This window comes from Equus asinus, chromosome 1, assembly GCF_041296235.1.
Source record: "Equus asinus isolate D_3611 breed Donkey chromosome 1, EquAss-T2T_v2, whole genome shotgun sequence".
In the NCBI taxonomy this organism is placed as follows: Eukaryota; Metazoa; Chordata; class Mammalia; order Perissodactyla; family Equidae; genus Equus; species Equus asinus.
Genome location: NC_091790.1, coordinates 166298516 through 166322973, shown reverse-complemented (window position 1 = coordinate 166322973; position 24458 = coordinate 166298516). Strand labels below are relative to the sequence as shown.

Below are 24458 nucleotides of genomic sequence, written 5' to 3'. Positions count from 1 at the left end.
GTGATGGCCTCATTTTAACTTAATCACCTTTTTAAAGGCTCTATCTCCATATACTGTCCTATTCTGAGGTACTGGGTCAGACATTCAACATATGAATTTGGGGGGGACAAAATTCAACCCATAACACTCATCAAAGGGACACTACCACTTTTGCTTGAAAAGAAAAAGAGTAAAAACTGATACTCTGCATGTGTTGTCACTATTATTACTTTTAGTTGTGCCATTGCCTCACGCTGTAACTCGTCTTGACCTATAGAGTGGCCCAAGAGAATCACCATCCTTCAGACCGAGGACTGGGGACCGCAGGTCTGAGTTATAGCTCCATGTTGCACATGTACACTTGAGAGAATGTCCATACTGAATGTACTTCGTGTGAACCACAGTAATTGAATTTCTTTTTGTAAAAAAGTACAGCATACATACAAATTAATATTTTAACTATTTATAATCTGTAAGCCACCCCAATTTGTTACATGCAGCCAAGTTTCAGACAGATAAATGGAACTCGAGGCCAGATCTCGGGTGAGTTCTGTTTCTGATTTGTCGCTTACACTTTTCCATCACTCTGTGTTCCTGGGAAAGAATGATGTCTCTCTGGATCATCTTTCGTGCCCTCCTCACCATTTACATAAGTTCAAAGTCAGGCTACTTTTGGAGATGGAGGAAAGAGGCACTGGGGCTGCCCAGCCTCCTGCCTGCCTTCTGCTGGGTCCTGCAACTCATCCTAAGAAACTGCTCATTTGATGCAGCTATTTTTCAGATCTTTTGCTCCTATTAAAAAGAGCAGACATTTTTTCTTCTAAGGAAACTTGTCTTCTCAATTAAACTTATAGCAAGACTTTAATTAATTAACAGGGACCTTTGGAATGGAAACCACACAAATTAAATAGAGCCTGCAATTTGGAAGGCGTTTGGTCAGGACTCCTGGGCACACTTCCAGCTGGGGAAGGCAGAGGTTGCCTGAGCAGGACTTGTGGAAATTTTTAGGAAACACTGAAGAAATGTAGCTGGAAGTTTTCTCCTTACTTTGAGCTCTAATGAGATTCAAAGGTTACTCGCCTGCTTGTTATTACCCGAGGCTGAGTTTTTAAAGGTCTCTCTCCAGCTGGTACCGGGAAGGGCCATGGGGCGAAATTGGCAACAAAGAAGCAATGGGGACGTGTCAGTCTGGCAGAGCACAGCGTTTAAAACCTGAATTTAATTTTTCCATCTTTGTGGAATTTTGAGATTCCATTCCTGGTTTCAGCTTGAAACATGGGTTTGGAAGCAAAGTTGTAGGGAAAAGTGTTGCCCCAGGTTGAGCAAAGAAATGGTGTCAGGTGAGGAACATTAAGGAAGGGACAGTGTTAAAAAAAAAAAAAAAGATGGATATTAAAAGATTTCTCAGAAATGATACGTTTTATTTTATTTGAAAGAAAAAAAAAGTACCTGCAATTCTAAATCCAATGTCGTGAATAACACTGCTTTTCTTCAAGTTTTAATAAAACACCGTCTTCTTTGTCTGTGCCTCTGCGCACACAGACAATTGAACAGTTCGCCCTGTGTCCTTCCACTGCTAATCAGTCAGAAGAACAGGGGGAACCTTTCCAAGAAGGGGCAGGACCCTTATAGTTTCCTTCCCATTTGGCAATGTGACAGGAAAATTACGCTGTTGGAATATGAGTAAGCTGTAGCACCACCCTGGGCAGAAACGTTAAGACTTTTCTGAAAAAAGTTAAATTTGTGTATTTACAGAAAACTCAGACAGTTTTTTTGAATTAACTTTCTCTCCTTAATTAAAAAAATCTTATTTATTGTTTAAAAAATAAATGTAGATGAGAAGAAGGAGGAAAATAAGAATCATTTGTAATCCACCTTTCTAGAGACAAACATTTTTAACATAGTGGCATATATCCTTTTTGTATTTCTTTAAAATACACACACAGGCTTTCCAAAAGTAGAATAATAATATTTATACTCTTCATAGGCTGCTTTTTGTACCCAACAATATTTCCATGTAATTAAATATTATTTCCCTCATCATTTTTGTTGTCTGAATATTATTTTATTTTTAAAGATTTGTTGAGGTACAATTGATACACAATATAATGCCAATTTGAAGGATATGCACAGTATAACTAACCATTCCCCTGTTGTTGGATATTTTTATTGTTTTTAGGTTTTTAAATGATCAGGAACATTCTCTAATCAGCTTTTCTTTTAGCAAAATTTTTGTGAATATTTGAATTATTTTGTTGGGAAAAAGATCCTGATTCAGAGGGCATAGACATTTTAAAGCTATTTTAAAATAAGAACAACCCCACAGCTTGTTGCAATGTCCTAATTATACTTTATCATTCACGTAGGAGTGTGTCCACTTCTCACATCCTGGTCAATACTGGGCTGATGTTCCCTTAAGGATTCAGCTTTCCTAAGAAAAATAGCAGTGAGGTATTTGAGGGGTTTTCACTAATCTGGGGAATTTACAAGTATTTTTCATTTGCTTGGCTGAAGTCATTTCTCCAAAATTTGGCCCTGTTAAGAACAGTGGAAAGAATCCCATCGTTATTTTAGAGATATGTAAAGCCCTTAAGTAATTGTCTTAAAAACAAATAACATTAATTGAACAAATTATTAGTCCCCTCCCCATTCTGTCATACAAATGACACAGATGAGGATGTTTGACTTTGTGTATGTATAGTTATTTGTGTTTGTGTTTATAGAAATTGTTGTCATTATTTACTTACACACGAATAGTTTCATATTAAACTTTCACTATTCAGATCATTTCCCCATGGCCGGAATCAGAGCTGAGCCTTTCTTAGGAGAGTGGCTCTTTCTTAGGAGATGTGAAAACTGAGGTATGACATGAATTAAGCACCCTGAATGTTGTCTTGGCTTTGATGTTGCCTAACACCTCACTTGAAAATGGATTTGTAGGTTGATTTGTTTAGCAACGTATATACTATGTGAGTGCTAAATATTCCTGACACTGGGTTAGGTGCATGGTGGCAGCAGTGTGTGGGGAAAATACAAAGATGCATATGACAGTTTTGGATTATGTGTAACCTTTTTTGAAATTTTGTCTCCACACAAAAGATGAATTTCTTTTTTGAAAGTAATTGTGTTGACCTCCACTGACACGGATTATCAGCACTAACTCATGCTCTTGCTTGTGAGAATTCAGTGTCTCTTGTAAGTCTTGGCTGTTGTGGAAGGTCCAGGCCAGGCCAAATTGGTCAGCGACTCACTTCAGAGCTGCTAAGGGCAGGTCATACTGTGCATGTCCTGCACTTCACCTCGGACAGAGGCCACAGGGAGGAGGAAGCAGCCCTCCAGACAGAGCCAAAAAGAAGCTGCTCTGTGTGGTCTCTGGGCCCCAGCTGTGATGGCTGCGGGGCCTTCCCAGCTCCCTCGGCCTGCTTCCCTGGAGCGTGCACTCCACACAGCTTAGGGAGTTCCAACTGGAACAGCTCTTCTGGGGCCCTGCCAGAAATTTGCATCACAAACGCCAAAGGGGCCAAGCGTCTTGGGCTTTGTCAGGGGTTGTGTGGCAGAAAATTCCTTAAGCTGGATCTCCCCCCTCCCCACTCTTCCTTGTTTTGTCTCTTGTGTCTTTGTCCGTCACTCTGGTAATGGAAAAGCGAGGGGGGTCACACAGCCTGTTTAAAGAAGAGATTATCTTCTGCTAGGGAAAAGAATGCTGTATGTTGGGCTAAGGTGTGAGGATTCTGGCTCCTCTGAAACATCAGCCTTTCCAGAATCCTTTGTTCCTCTGGTCCTGTTTCTATATGGAGAGAGAAAGAGAGAGCCTTAGTTGGGAAAACAGACATCACAACAAAAAGCCCCCCTTTGCTTATGCTTAATCTGAAGCTAAAGCGAGGAAGTTGAGCATAAGAAGCACTGTGACTCAGCACTGAATTTCTCTCTGCACTCCCGTTAGGAGAACTTTCCAAGGCCAGGGTCTGCTATGGGACGTGGAGCATATAGAAAAACCCAAAGCTGCTCGGGCCCCAGGCCAGAAAGCTATTTTGAAAACTTGCAGTGACTGTGTTATATATTACACACACACACACACAATGTATTTCTTTTGAAACCATCGTGTTAAAAGATGAACTGAGGCATTTTAAAGATTTTAAGAGTTTATTTGAATAAAACTCCATTAGAATGGGTCAGGGCCAAACTGTAAGTGTTTAGGAGCTGTCAGCCCACAGGAGCCCTGAGAGGAGAGACTTTTAAAGAGAAGAGGCGGAAGCCAAGCAAGGAACGCATTGATTGACTATAGCTTAAAGCCTAATTGGCTGTTGGTGATTGGTTGTCCCTAGGTTTTGATTTTATAACCTGGGACATTTACAGGCTTAGGTTTTGGTTTGCTTACACGGGTCACCAGGGCATTAGAGCCATACCGGCCTCCTTGTGTAATTATACTTTAACAGTTCCAAACTTAATGGAGAAGTGGCAGGATCCGGTTTCACCTTGTCCCAGTTTTGTCCTTTAAACAAAGCTGTAACTCAAGGTGGCACCTTGCAACCAGTTGTCTTGTCTTTTCCTAATCTCTCTCAATCTAGAACCATTCCTTAGTCGTTCCCTTCCTCTCATGACTTTGGCACATTTTAAGATTATAGGTCAGCCATTTTGTAGAATATTCTTCAATTTAGGCTTGTTTAAAGGTAATTCATTAAAGGTAATTTTCAGGGAAAGATAAAAGCATAACTCACATACAGATATAAAATTGAAAACATGTTAAAAGAATTTATTTTACTCGTGTGATATGAGGGAACCCGGCAGATGTTTTAACCATTTCAAAGGAAAAGTCAAAGGGCACAAATTTATGTGGAGCAAAGGAATGTTGAAATGAATTGCAAATGGAGACAAAACTGGTTTTTCACTGACAGGGAGGAAGTCAATTCAATCACTACCAGACAGCACAAAGTATATATATCCATGAGTTACCTACAACTTAAAGACGTCAGGGATGGAATCTGAACCCAAAAGAGTATGTTATAGACACTGCTTAATTTCCCCTTGAAACACTCATTTTTTTTCTATAGACTTATCCAGTTTTCTCTAGTTTTAGACCCATATTATAGGTCTGTGACTGGAAACTCACAGAGGCTTGTGTTTTTTTCATTGCATCTATTGATGGCACATGATGTCCCTTTGTCTTATTACTGGTGTTCACTTTGAGCATTTGATTAAGATAGCGCCTTCCAGATGTTCCCACTGTGATGCCTTTTCCCTCTTTGTAATTAATTAATAACTAATTTTAAAGTAGTTACATCATGGAAAATGGTACAAATCAGGTTTGTATATTTTTCCCCAGAGATTTGGTTCTTCAGCAATACCAGCACACCACTCTTTAAAACAATGTGGATTTATTCATTCCTGTTTTACTCAATGGGCTATAATCTATCAGTATTATTATTTATTTTGATGCTCAGTCTGTACTAGATTTGGCTGTAGAAGCTTCTTCAAGCTGTCTTCTGTGTCCTTTGACCTGTCTCCCATTATTCTTTGAGCATTTCTTTACTTTCTGGCTCAATGAGATGTGCCGGACTTATCTAGATCTTTCCTTGCCCTAACTCGGGCAGGAGTCATTTCTCCAAGGAGCTCCAGTTCTTTTTAGATGATGGTAGTGTTTGGCCCTTGCAAGAGGGCCCAATCTCTGCTCAGTCCTGCCTCCCAGTGGCCACCGACTCCTTTCACCCCCCTCAATGGCTTTTTGAAGGAGAAAAGAAGGAAGATAATAAATATTATTTTTATAGAAAGACAGATAAAGGAGAAGGAGGGGAGGAGAAAGAAGAAGATCTCTTTATATACATTTTTAACCCCCCAGTTTTACCAAAGACAAGATCTTATCTTCTCGTGGTCAGTTAGGTTTCTGAAGTGGTTACATTTTATGTGGTTGAAAATATGAAACTTCTGAAGAGCCAAATTATTCATCAGCCGTTTGTCGAGTACCTACTCTGCGTGTGCCTGACATTGTCATAATGAGTCACAGTGCTGAGCCCCTGCCTTCAGGCAGGTGGAGGGACAGTGAGATGTCCTAAGGAATACAGCTCCTGTATCCTCAGCACATGCAGACGGGGGTGCCACCTTCACTCTGACCAAGAAAGGGAAATCAGAGGTCAGAGATGCTTCCCAGAGAAGCCTAGAATCAGGGGTTGGACTTAGCTAGTTGGACAAGGAGGGGAACAGTGTTCAATATAGAAGGAAGAACATGCTTAATGCCAGAGAGATTTGGCAGACTCGAGGAATGGGAAGTGATTCGATAAAGTTAGAATCACTTTTGTTTCCTTGTCTTCTTGACCCCAGTTTTTAGGAAGCATAATTGTCCTTTCTTGTAGACAAGACTTGTCTATTGCACATATTTTTTTGCAGTCTACCATCCCAGAGTTCCATCTCTCATCCAAGAATATTGCAATGTCTCATGAAGGCTTTTTTCTGAAGAAGCGATCTTTTCTCTCAAGAAAAGAGAAAGTAGAATTAGTGGGCTTTTTACCAAAGAAAGATAATCAACTATTTCTTCACTGCTAAGCATATACTTAAGAGCAACTGCTCTATTACTTTTTGGCTTCACTTTTTTCATTGAAAATACACCCATTCTTATCTTTAGGGACTTTTCCCCCATTGAATATATACCCCTTCTGAGCCAGATGGAGTGTTCTTCTTGCGTTTATTCTTAAGTAAATGCAATAGGTTGGTCACAATAGTTTAATCCTTGTCTTTTGATGATTCTTATTGTTAAAGAGCACTGATTTATTACTTAGAATAATGTTTTAAAATGAATAAAGTTCCCTTACTTCATGGCGGTTCAATTGACCCTACATCTAATCCTGGGCTTTCCTCAAAATATGTAATTTGTGTAAAAACATTGCTTTCAAACACGTTCCTCACATGACTGTTTTTAAATTTTGCAGACGATACCAGAAATTGCAGAAGATCATGAAGCCTTGGTAAGAATTTATGATCAATTGATACGGATGATAAAATGCTTCCTTCTTCTCTGCATAATTTAAAACCTGTCCTCTGACTGATGGTATAACTGTGTATCTAGATATTTTGAGTAAGTGATTTTTTTTTCTTTTTGTTCTCTGTTTGTTGTTCTTATAATAAGTTCTTTAAAAATTTATTTCCCTTTTCTTTTTCCTTTGTGGTAGAAGGAGTACTTTTCTGTTTTTAACCACAAAATGATCACATCAGGATTGCTACCCTTCTCCTAGAGCAAGGCTAGGCATAATTTTGTGTATTACTTTAAACAAATACTTTCTTTTTTGTGGCCTATGTGATGTTCAAAGTCCAAATCTTTGATTTTCTTCAATGGATCAGTAAGAAAAAGATCTATATTTTTAAAAAATATTCGGTATTGAAGTATGGGATGGAAATTATTTACTTTGAGTCTGAGAAAATGGTCAATCACATATCTGTTAAGTGAATTTCATAGTAATCATGTCAGGAGATCTCAGAACTTCTTTCTTAGAGTTTTCAATGCCTTTCTTATCCATTAAACAGTGTGAGTCCATATAGGGTCTAACAACTCTCTACAGTAGGCTGAACAAATTTCCATTTTGCCAAATTGTTAAGCGGACATTTTCAGTTTGAGAAGGAAGACTGAACAGCATCTGAAAATGTGTACCTTATCTTTTAAATCTTCAGAGAACATCCTGATCACCTTCAGTGTAGGATACTGGTCTCAAATAATTCATCTTCCCCTACCCCTCCTGCATCGAGAAAGTATTAGTTGCAGTAACTCTTTAGTTATTAAATTCTAATAAAGTAGAAAGCAATATTGAGTTTTTAGAGTAACACTTCTTAAGTCTTATTTTGACATATATTTTTAATATAGTAGAAGTATTTACTGATAATGCTAGTAGAAACCATCTTTTCTGAGAGTTCACTCTGCCCTGGGCACTGTCTCAATGGTTACATTTATAGCTGCTAATTCACACGTATACCCACCACACAAGATCAGTAAAATTAGCATCATTTCCATGGTACAGAAGTTAAAATCAGGTGGTGGAGCTGGGATCCAAACTGATTTTTTCTTTGGCAACCTCATATAACTTGCTAATGTAGAGGAATTTTTGGCTCCAAAGCCACAATGATTTCTTAAAATTTATCTGCTAACAGTTTTAATCTTTTGGTATGTAGGGATGTTGGAAGTGTGCCTAGGTGTGAACCATGATTTCTATCTATCAATCATAGCAAAAATCAATGTTCAGAGCCATGGTTCTGGTAATGGTGGAGTTAATCAGATAACAATTATAAAATCTGTACAAAATATTGTGAACAAAAATACCTAAAAACAACTACTTGAAGAAACTGGATAGCAACGTCAAGCGGACAGAAAGAAGAGGGAAGTCAATCCTTGAGAGGACAAATGGGCTTCAGATAAGATTTGTGTTTGCAGCTTTTGCTGGAGGATACCTGCTCATCCAGGTAGCATGGGGTGGCAGAAAGCCTCAGTCATGGTAAGTTACTAAGAGGAAATAGTTTAGGGCTGGCAGAGCAGCTAGATAATTAGGGGGAATCCATCAAAGAAGGGAAGCTTAGAAGGTATGAGACTCCATATCTACATATAAACTCTGTCCAGATCTATCACTGAAGCGTGAATATATGTGTGTGTGCATGTGTATGTGAACCCCATGGGACCTGGTAAAAACAGCAACTAGAAATGGAATGAATTGAGAAGAGATTTAAACTGCCTCTCACTGCAGAATTTGGAGTTTGTTTTTAGCCAGGTTAACTTCTTGATAGAACAAAAGCCAACACTCTTCAGAAGAACCAAATTGAATTTTGAGCCTTGACAATGTTTCATTTCCAGTGTTCAAAATACAATAAAAATTACTAGCTTTATAAAGAATAGGAAAAGATGACCCATACCTAAAAAAAAATAAATAAAGCAAGCTGTAAAAACTGACCCTGAGATGACCCAGATATTGGAATTAGCAGATGAGAAGTTTAAAGTAATATTAATAAATATATTAAAAGATTAAAGAAAAGCATTAGCATAATGAATGCACAGATGAGGAGTCTCAGCAGAGAAATGGAAACCATGAAAACTAACCAACTGGAAATTATAAAACTGAAAAGTATAATATTTAAAATGGAAAAGTTCACTGTATGGGAATAGAAGATGGCAAAAGAGACGGTAACTTTGAAGATATATTACTGTAAATTATCCAATCTGAAGAATAGATAAAATGAATAGTGAGTAATTGATCAATGAGATAGTAACAATTGATTTAAAATACATTTATTTGGGGGCCCAGAAGGAGAAGAAAGAGAGAATGAGGGAGAAAAATATTTGAAGAAATAATTACAGAAAATTTCCAAAATTGTTGAAAAACATAAATTTATAGGTCTCTGAAGCTCAGTGAACCCCAAGTGGGATAAATAAAAAGAAAACTATACCTAGAAACATCATAGTCAAACTTCTAAAATCTAAAGATAAAAGTGATATTTTGAAGGCAGCCAGAGAAAAACAACTTATTATATTAAGAGAATAAAAATAAGAATGAGAGCTGACTTCTGATTAGAAACAGTGAAGGCCAGAAGGCGACATCTTAAAAGTGCTGAAAGAAAAAGAAAACTTGTCAACCCAGAATTCTTATCCAGTAAAACTGCCTTTTGAAAATGAGGGTGAAATAACAACACTTTTAGATAAAGGTAAACCAAAATGGTTCCTTGTTATCAGATATACACTACAGGGGATACGAAGGAAGTTCTTCAGACCAAAGGCATATGACACTAAATAGAAATTGTGATCTACAAGAAGGAGTGAAGAACACTAGAAACTATAAATATGTGGGTAACTACAAAAGACAAAATACAGTTTTCTTTCCATCTTTAAAATTTCTCAGACTTCTTTAAAAGACATATGACTCTATAAAGCTAAAAGTATAATGCTATTTTGTAGAGTTTATAACATATGTAGACATAATACATACAAAATAAGAACACAAAAGATGGTGGTGTAAAGGAAACTACAATATAGCAAGCTTCCTATTATATAATTGTCCCTTTGAGTAAACACTAATATGTTACGGGTGCATATTACAATCCATAGAGTCACCACTAAAAGATTAATGCAAAGAGGCATAGCTCAAAGTCCAGTGGAGGAATTAAAATGGACTAAAAAATATTTGATTACCCCAAAGTAAATAATAGAAGAGAAACAGAACAAAGCATAGCTGAGACAAATAGAAAACAAACGATAAATTGATTGACTTAAACTTAACCATATCAATAATTACATTAAATGTAAATGGATTGATCACTCCAATTAAAACACTTTAGATCAAATTTGAAAAAGCATGACCCAGCTATACGCTGTTTATAAGAGACGTACTGTAAATGCAAAGGTACATGTAGTGTGAAAGTGAAAAAGTGCATACCATGTAAATGCAAATAATAATAAAACTAAGTTGTTTTATTAATATCAGACAAAGTAAGACTTCAAGATAATATATTTTCAGAGATAAAGAGGGATAATTCATAATCAAAAATGGTTGCCTCATTAGGAAAATATAAAAGTGTTTTATGTATATGTACCTAATACAAAGCTTCAAAATTGACAACTAAAGAGAAAAATAGACAAATCCATAATCATGGTTGGAGATTTTAACACTCTCTTCTAATTGATAGGAAAACTAGGCAAAATCAGTAAGTGTATGGAAGATTTGATCAGCACTATAAAAGATATGGGCTTGTCATTTCTGTATAGATGATCCCACCCAACAACAGCAGAATACATATTTTTTTGAATGCACAAAAATCTTCACCAATATAGACCTTATGCTAGGCCATAATACGTCTCAAGAATTTTCAAATGACTGAAGTTATACAGGTTACATTCTTTAATCGTAAGGTAATTAGATTAGAAATCAGTAACAATAAAGTTGCAGCAAAGCCCCAGATGTTTGGCAATTAAAAGACACACTTCTATTATACCTAGGAGTCAAGGAATAAGCCCAGGTGAAATTACAAAATATTTGAACTGAATGATAATAAAATACAACATACTAATCCAAAATTTGTAGCTAAAGCAGTGCTTAAAGGGAAATTTATAGCTTTAAATGCTTATGTTGTAAAAGAAGAATTGTTAAAGAAAAAAAAAGCAGTGGTGTAATAAGTTTCTACCTTCAGAAGCTACAATAAATAGGTGTAAATTACATAAGTAGAAAGAAGATAATAAAAAGAGCTGCAATCCATGAAATAGAAAAGAAATAAATAATATAGAAAATTAAAGCCCAAACTGATTATTTGAAAATATTTATTAGGAAAAAAGAAGAAAATAATCCCAAATATCAATACCGGGAGTGAAAGAGTGAATATCACTACAGATCACACTGGTATTAAAAGGAAAATAAAGAAATGTTGCAAATAACTTTATGCCAATAAATTTTAAACTTCAGATATGAAATGTGCCAGCTGCAGAAATGCACAGCTTTGATTTCCCTTCAAGAAAGAATTTGCTAATTATCCCTGAGGAGTACAGTTAGCTGATAGCTTCTAGCTATAGGACATTGGAGACCCATGACAGCTTTCAAGCCAAGGCCAATCATAGCCTTTCTAGGCAGCCCCCAGTCAGCGAGCATGATGCGGGTACCAGAGCCTAGCCATCTCTCTCCATTGTGGGACGGCTCTAACAGACAGTATTTGTTCTGGAACTTCCTATTGTGTTGGCTGAGACTTTGTGGGGTCTACGTCTACTTCCTCTCTCCATTTTCCTTTCATAGGCATCAGATCTGCCTCATGGTCTGAAGGTTTTCCATACCCAATCCTGCTTTGTGCCTCTTTATCTTTCATAGGCACTCCCTATCCTCCAATAATCCTCTTGGTCTGCTAACTCCATCTCAGCATTAGCTTCTCAGAGGACTAAACTGACACATCAAAACTGACTCATGATGAAATAGAAAATCTGAATACTCATGTCTATTAAAGTAATTGAATTCAGGGGCTGGCCCCGTGGCCGAGTGGTTAAGTTCGAGCGCTCCGCTGCAGGTGGCCCAGTGTTTCGTTGGTTCGAACCCTGGGCACGGACATGGCGCTGCTCATCAAGCCACGCTGAGGCAGCGTCCCACATGCCACAACTAGAAGGACCCACAACGAAGAATATACAACTATGTACCAGGAGGCTTTGGGGAGAAAAAGGGAAAAAATAAAAAATCTTTAAAGTAATTGAATTCATTATCAGAAAACTTCACGTGGTGAAAACTGGTTATCCTGGAGAATTTTATCATGCATACAGAGAATACCAAATCTACACATGTACCTTCAGAAAACAGAGGAGGGGGAACAGTTCCCAATCACTTTATGAGCCCAGCATCACTCAGACACCAACACCTGAGAAAGATAATACAGGAAATAAAAATTATAGACCAGTCTCCCTAATAAACAGAGGTGTAAAAATCCCCAGGAATATATTAACAAAGATAATCAAGCAGTATATAAAAAGGGTAATACATTGTGGCCAATATAACTTTTATCCCAGAAGTCATTTAACGTTTGAAAATCAGTAACTGTGATTCAGTATTTAGCAACACAAAGGAAAAAACCTAAGGAGAAAAATCATCTTAATAGATATAATAGATACAGAAAAAGCATTTCATAAATTCCAACATTCATTCAGAAAAATTCTCAGCAATCTAGGAACTGAGGGGAAAAAAGAGGGAATTTCCTCAACCTGATAAAGGCCATCTACAAAAAAATGCATGATACTTATTGCTGGAAGGCTGAATTTCCCCCTTTCTAAAGACTGGAAATAAGATAGATATGTCTATTTTTGTACTTCTATTCAACGTTTTACTGGAGTTTTTAACCATGGCAATAAGTAAGGAAAGAAGTAAAAGACAGGATGAACAGAAAGGAAGAAGTAAAACCAGTTTTATTCATAGAAGACATTATTATCTATAGAAAATGCTAAGGAATCTACAAAGAAACTGCTAGATCTCATATTGAATTTAGCAAGGTTTCAGAATACAACATCAGTATATAAAAACAATAGATTTTTATATGTTAACAGCAAACTAAAAAATGTAATTTTAACATTTCCATTTGCAAAATGTCAAAAATCATAAAAATCTTGGGAATAAAGTTAACAAGAGATGTGCAGTATGTATTCACTGAAAAATAAATATATTGCTGTAGGAATTTAAAGAAAAACTAATTAAGTGGAGAATATACCATTTTGTAGGTTGGAAGTCGCAAAATTGTTAACATAGCAATTCTCTTCAAATTAATCTGTAGGTTCAATGCCATACAATTTTTTTTTTTGTGTGTGTGAGGTAGATTGGCCCTGAGCTAACATCTCTTGCCAATCTTCCTCTTTTTATTTGAGGAAGATTGTTGCTGAGCTAATCTCTGTGCCAATCTTCCTCTATTTTGTTTTGTGAAGTGCCACCACAGCATGGCTTGATGAGCCATGTGTAGGTCTGCACCTGGGATCCAAACCCGCTAACCCCAGGCCATCAAAGTGGAGCATGCAAAGTTAACCATTACACCACCAGACTGGTCCTTCCTTAAAAGTTTTTATTTTTATTTTTTTGCTGAGGAAGATTAGCCCTGAACTAACATCTGTGCCAATTCTCCTCTACTTAATATGTGGGTTGCCACCACAGCATGGCTGACAAGTGGTGTAGGTCTGCGCCCAGGATCCAAACCCATGAACCCAGGCTGCCTAAGCAGAGTACACCAAAGCCAACAACTATGCCACAGGGCTGGCCCCTCAATACAATACAATTTTTTAAAAAGAAATTACAAGCCAATCCTAAAATTTAAAAGAAATGTATAGGACCTAGGATAGCCAAAACAGTCTTGGAAAAAACAACAAAGATCAACAAAGTTGGAGGATTTCATTAACTGACTTCAAGACTTATTATAAAGTTAGTTACTATACAGTATGATATTTGTGTAAGGAGATAGACATATCAGTGGAATACAATAAAGAGTCCAGAATTGATCCACAGTTAAATTTTCAACAAAGGAGCCCAAAGAATGTTTGCTGACATGTCATGCTCTGATTCTGAAGGCTAAGAGAATGTCTGAAGGATGGTTTAGAAATCCATATATTTCAGTGTGTGTAAATTTTACCGCAAACAAAAGAAAATACCTGGAGAAACTCAAGGGGCAGGGCGAAACTATATTCATTAACTTTGGCAATTAAGGATATATTCTATATGATTTATTGATAGCTTTAAAGGTGGCCTTTCTTTTCTTTTTTCCCCACTTCTGTCTTGGGCATGTCACCCAATAGAAATATTTGGAAGCACTATTCTTTTATAAATTTAGCAGCATAAATTTAAATGCTTTGAGATTGGCTGAATTTTGTTGGAATGAAGATGATCTCTACTGAGCTGATGAGAAACATTTATTTGAATCATTCCAGCACACATGGTGTGTTGGCTGTGACATGGCTCTCAACCAGCATGTAAAGTTTGCAGTTGGCTTAATTTGTGGCAGTCAGTACTGCAAAATCTTTAGCTTAGCACTTTATAAAAAACAAATACACCAAACAAATAAAAAGGCTCCTGCATGTGCCATGTGGTTGCTTTCTATTTGTAATTCTTTTAGCCTTGATCTCCTGCACACAGCGTTGATTTCAGAGATAGGGCCTTGGCACCTGCCTTCACTCTTTGGAGCCTGAATCGCTCCTGTAAGAGTGGAAATAAACATCTATGTCAGGGTTGGATAAGAGCTTTTATGGTTGCCTCATTTGAAATGAGGTAATTGAGTCCTTTGATTTGCAATGTAATAAAATTTTAGCATGGCCATCTTTTCCGTGCAACTGAGGTTTTAAAGTTAAGTTTTGAAGAAATTCTCCCTCATGGAAACCTAGTATGCCATCCAGCAACCAGTGAATTATATATGTTATGTATACACTATGTATGTATATAGTGATATATGATATACATGATTACATATAATGTATTTTATATGTCTCATATTGTGGTATATCTATATAAAATATAATTATATATTAAAGTATATAAAATCTATGTATAAAATATTATTATATAACATTTAATAACATTTATATAAAATAGAGATATAAATTATATAACATTTATATACAACGTTAAGAAATGGGCCAAAAGAGCAGTCCTTCCTCTGTGCGTCTTGGTGTATGATGCAAGGATGCCTTTCTCTCACTTATCAGTCGTTCACACTGATGGAGGCAAAGCACAGAAAGCCCGGTCTACTGTCTCAGAAATGGTGCTCCACCGTCTTAACAGCCGTGCAGATTGAAAGTCTGGCCCCAGAGCAGCCTGGAGATTTGGAAGCCAAATGATACTCTTTCTCCTTCTCGCTCTCTTTTTTCCCAGGTCCTTGCAGCCTGTCTGAGGAGTCTGTAGGCATAGTCCTGGAGCTTTTGGGAAGAGGGACTATCCACAGATGTTACTAAGGCCATTTGAATTATGGGTCAATTGAATGGGAAACAGCTATTTTGTCTTCAGATAATTAGAGAACATAAACATAATTTGTCTTTTGTTTTTTGCTATTACTGAAGACTAATAGCATCTCTATTCCCAGCCTCAAATAGCTCCAGAGACTGTAAAGAAGAGTTTGATCCCACTAGTGTGTGCCTTCCAGTGTCCCTGCCTGCCCTGTGGCTTGTTCTGTTAGTGAAGACGTTGAGGTGGTTCTTCTGCACTGTGTGGAGGCCGTGGGGGCCGTCCTCCCACGTCGTGTAGTGTATAGGAATGTTCTGCCGGTTGAGGTCTTTTAGCATGCCAGGTATAAGCTAATGGTAACGATTAGTTATTATAATTGTTTGTATGGTTTATATATATATTATAGTTATATATCTGGTTGTTATTTTTCTTCTTTTTAAGTAAAAAAGTATATATTAGCTAATGTTGTTTACTACTAATACTATACATTATTATGTAATAATGTTTTCACAGTAATACTGACGCCTACCCAGTCTATTAATAAATCTTACTAATTGCTTTTGCTACCTGGCTCTCTTATTTTCCTGAGGCAATTTGCTTTTTTCCTTTTTGCAGTCTGGTGTTTGAATTTTCTTGTGACTCATTGTCTGTGGAAAGAGTCATTCTGGACTTTTTGTTTAACCTTTCTTGCTACTCTTTTGAACTCATTTTTCACCTGTCTTCCTACTCTTTTTGTTCTCTCTTTCAAATAAGTTTGAATTTTCCGGTTTTGGCATTTCTTTTCAGAGGTGTGATCCTCTGATGCCATCTAGGGGCACCTGTAAGATTGGGATTGCGTGTCTGTGACTGAAAAGCCTTTTAAAAAAAAAAAGTATTTGCTGCTTTTCTCTCTGATGTAAATGGTTGGGCTTTCTTTGAAGCATTTGTTTTTTCCCCTGGCTCCAGGGACAAAGAATCCTTGACAGAATAAAGGCAAACATTTGAAAATCATGGACTTTGTTGACCTATTTAAAATATCACTTTTTCATAATGATAACAGCTAACGCTCATAGGCTGCTTTCTGTCTGCAACACACTGTTCAAGGGCTTTCGTAGCTTGTTTCATTTCCCCAACAATCCTCTGAGTTAGGTATCACCACCACCACCATCATCATCGTTCCCGTTTTTCATAAATGAGGAAACTGAGGCATAGAATGTGTTAGTAACTTGCCCACTTAGAGCAGGAGGGGAAACCTCTGCTGTCTGATTGCAGAAACACCCCACCTAACCATTTCTGTCCATTGCCTCTCAACCCCTCTGGGCACCGGTGGCTTTGATCACCGTCTCTTCCTGAGAGCCACTTCCTCTTTTGTGGGTTTCTTTTCAACATCACAGCTGCTGAGGTGATGCAGAATTTCCAAGGTCGTTATTGAGACTGGGCTGTGAACACTAGGAAGAAGGGAAATTACGAAGCTGTTTTAAAAGAAATATGAGCCTATTTCTATTCTATTAATCGGCAGTAGATGGGAAGATTCAATTTAAACATTTTATGAGACTTTGTGGTGTAGCAATTGTGGCATATATGTGTCCAGATTAAAAATCTGAGCAACTAACTTTATTTTTTAAAAATCAACCATCTGCATCAGTGGAGTTGCCTACAATGTAGAAATGCTGATGGGCGTATTTCAGTGCACTTGAAGAGAGAGTACTTATCTTGAAAGTTTTAAGTCAATATTTATTATGATGATAATTTACAACAGAGGTGAGTTTCTCTAAAAGATTCTGAGTGTCTGTTAAAGTGTTGTTTTGAAAGCACTTGAACCAAGAGATTGTCTGATAAGGGTCTTGGGTGGAGCTGTTTTAGAAGGCCAGACTTTTTTCACTGAAGCTTGCCTGATCTCTGTTTTTCTAACTCACACATTAGACCCTCCGTACAATCTTCAGAATCACAGCAAGTCTATGGCCTGCAAACAGTCATCATCTCCACAAATATTCTATAAAGCCTGTTAACTAAAGATAACATACTGGCTAGTGTAACATAGAAATGACTATGCTTACGTACATATATATTTGTATCTAAGTGTTTGTGTGTGTGCGCGCTCATCCAAACACACACACACACACACACACAGATATACAGAGACCGTGCAAACCCTTTGCAAAGTGCTAACACTCTTAATAACACTATTTCTAATCTTCTCTATTGAGTATCCATGGGAAGCCCATTGCCCTCTCTTAGTTGCCCTAACTTTCGTTTACTGAGAAGCTCTTCTTTAAGCTATCGTTTACTGACGCTTATATGCTACACACTATATTGAGTACTCTACAGGCAGCGCTATGGTTAAATAGACACCACTAGCCAGTTTTTCAGCTGAGAAGGCAGAGGCTCAGAGAGGTTAGTGAACTGCCCAGTACAAAACAGCTCGCCAGAGTGAGAGTCAGAAGGAGCCCAGGTCTGTCCCACTGAGGCCCTGGCTCACCTCCGTGAAGCCAGTCTGCCTCCTTCCGATTAGCTCCCGTTAACAGTTGTCTGTGGCGCGGCTGCTTATCCCAATGACCGTTTACAATTCTGCTTGTATTCATTTTTCTAAAGCTTTCCCACTTCTCTGTCTTTCCTTGTGCTCAGCTCTTGGGCCCATCACCATTATGCCTCCCTGTGTTTTCCAGCTTTGGAGACATGCTGTCCTTCACCCTGACGGCCTTTGTAGAGCTGATGGACCATGGAATAGTGTCCTGGGATACGTTTTCGGTGGCATTCATTAAGAAGGTAATGCAGATGTGCTTAAATGACTTCTTTCGTTCGTTGATATTTTTCTCTGCCTTGAGAATATCTTATAGTTGTCTCCTTTACTTGTTTGTGTTAAAAGGTAGGTGGCGTTTTGATAGTATTATGTTATGTGGGGGTCAGGAGGCCTAAATACTATGTGAAAAATGACATTTTCTCCCCACCGGGATCATAAGGGATTGCACAGGAGAAGCCATAGTCAAGAGAAATCAAGGTGTCATGTTGCTAAAACCAAAGAAGCGTCTGCTGAGTCCCTGTGCAGGACTCTATTATTCTCAAGACCTAAGTGGAGTTCCACCGCTCCTCATGAATCTTCTACCCTCGCACCAGTGTTCAGGAAAAGGGAAAGAGACAAAGTGCACTGATTCCCTACATGCCTGGTTCTGAAGCCAGGATATAAGGGAAAGCAGTGTGCCCGAGTCCGTGCCTCCTAGGCCAAGCAAGCCTGCTTACGCATAATCATGGTGCAGTAAATGTCTCTGAGATCGAATAGTTTGATAGATTCCTCCTTCTTTAGGAGGAAGCTCATAAAGGGCCGGGCAAAGGTGGACCTGGTGTGGGGAGAGGGCAGAAGAACCCCACCATTCCTTGCAGCTGACTTGCAATAAAGACACAGCTGCAAACTTACAATTCTGTTTCCAGACTTCTAACAAAAAATAAATAGTTCTGACTTTATAACTGTTAAATGTAGTATTAAATCATGGATTATTATTATTTATTTGTTAACTTATTTTTCTTCTCTGTATTTGTGAAACGGTTTGTAAATATATTGGCATTTTTCGTCCTCCTGTTGTATTGTATGAAATGTTTGGAATTCATAAATTTACTAAGTATAGATTCCTGGGAAGGGTTATCTAAAATAAAGAATTTCAGAGAAGCTGTGCAAAAGGGGGAAAATCAAGGCACGATCCATTGTGTCACTTGAAGTTTTTAAACCTTTTATTTTGAAATCATGGTTGACTTATAGGAAAGTTACAAGAAATAGTACAGAATGTTCCTGTATGTCCTTTATCCAGCTTTCTCTAATGTTAACATTTTGCGTAATGCTAGTACAATTATCAGAACTAAGAAATTAACAGTGGCACAATACTATTACCGCTGTTTGATGTCACCAGTTTTTCTACTGATGTCCTTTCTCTGGTTAAGGACCTGATCCAGGATGCCACACTGCATTTAGTGATCCCGTCTCCTGCGTGTCTTCCAATCTGACAGTTCTTCGGTTTTTCCTTGTCTTTCATGACTTTGACAATTTTGAAGAGTACTGGTCAGTTATTTTGTAGAATATCCCTCAGTTTGTGTTTGTTTGATAGTTCCCTCATGGTTAAATTAAGATTATGTGTTTTTGGCATGAATACCAGAGAAGTCATGCTTTGCCCTTCTCAGCGCTTTGTACTGGGGTATGTGGCGTCGATATGTCCTATTAATGGTGATGTTGACCTCGATTACATGGTTGAGGCGGTATCTTCTGGGCCTCCCCACTGGGAAGTTATCCCTTTTCCTTTTAAAGTTAATCAGTATCTTGCGGGAGATACTGCCTTGAATTGAATGGCATAGGAGAACCTCTCGTCTGTCGAATGAGGGTGTTGGGAACGCGAGCCCTGCAGATTGAACACCTGCATGATGTTGCATATTTATTTCAGACAAGAGCTGGTTGGACACCCAGGGCCTTCTCGACATGCCTCTGAATCCTCTTTCCTTATGTAAGTGCAGAAAGCCGAATGAGATGAGTAAAGGGAACCACCTAGAAAACACCAAAAAAAGAAGAGGCCTCTTTTTGCCTATATTTGTCAGTGGTATGAATTGCTAAAAAGAGAAGAAACAATTGTAGATGAAAACACCAAGGAAATTCTGATGTGTTATGAAGTGCTTTCCATTGGTGGTGGCCGGGAACGGAAGCATTAGATTATGAATGCAGACGACAAATTGCTGTATTCCTGTCTGAAGATACTGGGTTTTGTGAATTTTTTTATATTTAAAAATTTTAGCTCATTCTAAATTTATGGCAGGCCTTTCTTTCCTGCATCCAAATTGCCTGTCTTGTCTGTTATTAGAGTTTCTTTTGCTATTAAAAACAATGCTGTTCTGAATGTGAATGCCTTGAAATTGTGTGGTACTTACACCCATATTATCTCTTTTGATGCCCACAGCAACCCTTTCCACAACAGAACAGACAGTCTCGTTATTCCTGGTGAGGAGGCGAGGACACAGTGGCTGGGGAGGTTAAGTGAGGTCGTAGGGAATGGGGCGTCATTGGTCCCATGGTTCACGGCTTCTTTCCCCACAGTCATGTACCTGTGCTTTCAAGTGGTGGAAATAATAGCTGCTGAAGACTTGTTGAACCAGCGTTTGCTTTTATTCAGCCCTCCCTGACCTCACTGGTAGAGAGTTAAGTGATTTCTTTTGCTCTCCATTCTCCTTGCGTCTTGTATATGCTCCTGTTCCAGCATTTACCACATTTCTGTCAATTTTTTCCTCTTTTGACTGTCTCTCCCAATAAATCATGAGTCCTACGAAGGTGGAACCATGGCTTTTTTCACGATTTTATCCTCAGGGCCTGGCATAGACTAAGACGTGGATACATTTCTGTGGAATGAAGGAATGAAATTTGCTTTGGAAGCATTTTTTTAAAGCTAGAACTTGAAGAAGAGAAAGGAGGAATCCAGTGACACTGTATTTAAATAGATTTCAAGTAAAATTTCAGTTATGAGTCAAGAGGAATTACAAAGCTGTCTTTCTTTAGGTGATGTGAAAAGTGGTTAGAGAGAATGACAATAATTTAATTTTCTAACTACTTAAGAAAATGGTTTTCATTCATTGAAATTAAATGAAAAATCATATTAAATCTAAGAAAGCAAAGGCTAGCAGTCTTGGTAGTTTAAATAAAAAATTAAATATTTTTGAAAAGGCAATGCATTTAATGTATTCCACATCCTCATTCCCAGTCGTTCCGTCTATTTCCTTTGCGTTGCTACTTAGACTGCATCCCCATCTGTGAATTTGAAAAATGGTCATCAGAAAATGACTTTGTAATTGATAGTTTTTGTAAGGTTGACATTTTTTATTCATTAGCTGGATCAAATTCAGCACTTTGACAACCCAGGAATTGTCTGCAGGCAACTGTCTTTTAAATGGAGCTTTATCTCAACAAAAATCAACTAGGAAATGCCCTGACAAAAGATGCTTATCTCTGTGGTCCAGACTTGGCTTCCTATTAAAGCCAAATTCATACCACTTTGGAGAAATATTTTTTCCCTGCCAGCTCATCTCCTTCTATACTATCTGTTTTGTTATGTGTGCCTCTAGATTCTAGTTTACAAACTTTGTCTGCAATAAATAGCATCATTTCCTAAGCACTTTGAAACTTGGGATCCCTTGAAGCCAATATACAATGTTGTTGCTTTTTAAAGACTTGGCTACCTAGGGAGAGGGTTGGAAGACATGGAGAAGAAAGAAATGAAAAAAAAAAAAAAAAAAAGAAAAAACAAGTGGAACTTTCTATGTTCTGAGTTGGTTTACCCCTGGCCAAGTATAACCTCAGTGCTTTTTCTTGGAAGGAAAGTTTCATACAAATGCTCTTGAAACCTCTTTGCAGGAGGGCCTCGTTCCCCCTGCAGTGTTTTCAGTGCCTGGACAAACATCCAGCCATTTCAGTTTAAAAACCCAGTAATTTTTGTCTCTTAAAAACTTGAGAGATTTATGAGCCTCTCTTGGATAATTTAAAATATGGGAGTGGAGCTCCATGCTCTCTCTGGTTCTTTTCAGTTTCGATAGCATAGGAAAATGTTAAGATGTCATACTAAGTGATTCTAAGAAGTGTTTATGTGATTTTAATAGTTTCTATCATTGATTCATGGACTGTGATGTTCCATAGCTTCTTGAAAGTTTCCCAAATATTCCTCTGTTTTATGTAGGTAACTTTTTTAAATGAATGAAAGCGTGTGGAGGTAGTACATATAATTATTGCTAACTCCTCTTACCTCTTCTTCCTTATGATATGGACCCACTTTCAGGAAGCTGTACGTTGATTGGTTCAGGCTGGCTCACCTGTGTCGGCCAAAAGGGCAGTAATGGAACGGGGAACAATGTCAAGGCAAAGCAAGTTATTACTGATTTGGGGGGAGAACAAAGGATATTAAAATTTAACCAGACAATCTTTAACCTTCTGTAGCTATACTAAGATCTATAGTTTTTAAACTAGACCTAGCAAATAACATTCGCACATTGATGAATTTTTATATACACCAATAAGGAGCCTGTGTACTGTCGTTATGTTCCCTCAATCAGTCCTGGTGCCTTAGTTATTAGTACTGACTAGGTGAAAATATTGGGTCCTTTAAATGTGTGATTAAAACTACTGACAAATAAAGGCAAAAGATAGAAGTTAGTCTAAAATAATGACTAGTATCTCCTACAGAATTGTCCATGGGTCTCTAATGGGTTTCATGCCTGCTCTCTGCCAGGCAGTACTCAAGCTAAATGTGTTACCCAAAATGCTCCTTTGTAACCTGCATTAGGATTGCTGAAGTGATGTTGTATATGTCAAGGAAGAAATGAAGTAATAGGAAAGATTAATTTTAAAGAATCCTTTGATGAAAGTAAAGAATTAGTTTCATGGGAGAGAAATAATAGAAATGGCAAAAAGGAAATGGAATATGTCTGTGGGATAAAAGTATGCCTGAATTAAAGCAAGATCACCACTGAGCAAGCCCAGTGGTATTCATGCACTCTCATTCAGCAGGTGAGAGTTTATAATTTGTAGAGAAATTTAAAACCCGTTATGAGAAGGTGTACTTCATATCAGAAAACATTGAGAGTTATGATTGAATATTTCAAGAAGGGAAATATTGTCAAAAGGATATTTCTGGAAGTAGAGGGTAAATTTGTATTAGAAGGACATCTTGAACATAGAGGAAACTGAGGAAGATGCTGTCTTAGTAACACAGGAATGAGTTGGACAGGGGGCCAGTGTTGTGTGTATACAACTGAATGTCCATCAAAGGGGAGACATTGCAAATGAATTCACAGAAAGAGAAAATAGGGAACTGGGCCTATTAATCACTAATGATTATAGGAAACTTGGAAAAAGGTGATAATCAAGAAGGGAGGACTAAGAAGGCTGTGAGATTGGTTTTCACACCTTTTAATTTTAGGCTCTGTTGGACTATCTAAATGGAGGTATATTTCTGGATGCCAAGAATAAGCACTTAACATACTTCATAGTAAATACCTTTTTATCTGTTTATCTCTGCTAGACTCTAAGGTCCTTGAAGTTAAAAATCACGTGGGTGTTGCTTATCTCTCTATTTCGAGATCCCAGGACAGGGCAAGGCTGTTTTATGTCATACGATCAATACATACTGCTTGAGTGAATGAAAAGAATCAATGGAAGCTGGAGGGTAGGGGAGAGAGTTTGACAATAGGTTCTCAGGTGAAAGATTCTCCATGGAGTCTTAAAAGTACATCCAGATTTACTAAATAGAGACAAGAAAAGCAGCATGGAAGGAAGAGAGAATTAGTGCAGAGAAAATCAGAAGTATCATCAAGGAACTTCTTTGTGAGTTCTTCCGTGCCTAGTTTCTCAGTTGTCTAATAAGTGCCAGGAATTGTGCTGGGATGATGAAAAGTGATTGGGATTGTGTTGGTGTGGAAGCCAAGAAATTGATATTCAGTTTATAAGACGTCTAAGTTAGGTGTTAAACCATGAACACAGTATGAGGATAGGTGAATTTTTGTCAGACAAAGATGGCTTTAGAGAAAGAAAGGTTGCTTAGCATGGTAGAGTGGATAGAGTGGAGCTGACTTTGAAGATTGTGGCAGGGCCTTGCCAGGGACAGTAAACACGCTGGGGAAGTTTATTAGCTGTTAAAGGAGCTAAAGCAGTCTTTTGAGAATCTTAAAATTCTCATATTCTTCCTATAGTTTGTATTATAAAATAATAGTTTTTCAGAACATTAAATTATAATGTTACTAAACTTCTTCATGTCATGTATTTCCCACTCCCTGAGATCCAGATGGATCTAGGGGCAGAGAGGGTATTGGTATCTGTACCCCCACCCTTACTTTCCCCAGGGAGTCATTGGGCTAGAAACAATTGAGATGGTAACTGCAAGTTGCCATGGGTGCTTGCATTTTATCTTGCACAGGATGGAGAGGGGATGTGGAGAAAGGGTTGATCGGACAGCAGAAAGGGGAAAATTAGTGTCAACAGGGGGAAGCGGCAAATGTCAACTTGTCGTGGAACCAAATTATTTAGCTTTTAAGAAAGCAGTCATTATGTTGATATAATAATAAGCTTTTAGTGTGAGTTGTCAACAGATAGTC

General features: G+C 37.8%; 1 protein-coding gene across 4 annotated transcripts in view; it reads left to right on the top strand.

Moving 5' to 3' along the window:
- Window positions 1-24458, top strand: part of ELMO1 (engulfment and cell motility 1) — a 521525-nt gene that overhangs the window by 163122 nt on the left and 333945 nt on the right. For all 4 annotated transcript variants that reach the window (XM_014840709.3, XM_014840711.3, XM_014840712.3 and 1 more), the window contains 2 exons: window positions 6900-6935; window positions 18020-18119. In XM_014840709.3, coding sequence (XP_014696195.1) covers window positions 6900-6935; window positions 18020-18119 — 136 coding nt within the window. The remainder of the gene's footprint in view (window positions 1-6899; window positions 6936-18019; window positions 18120-24458) is intronic.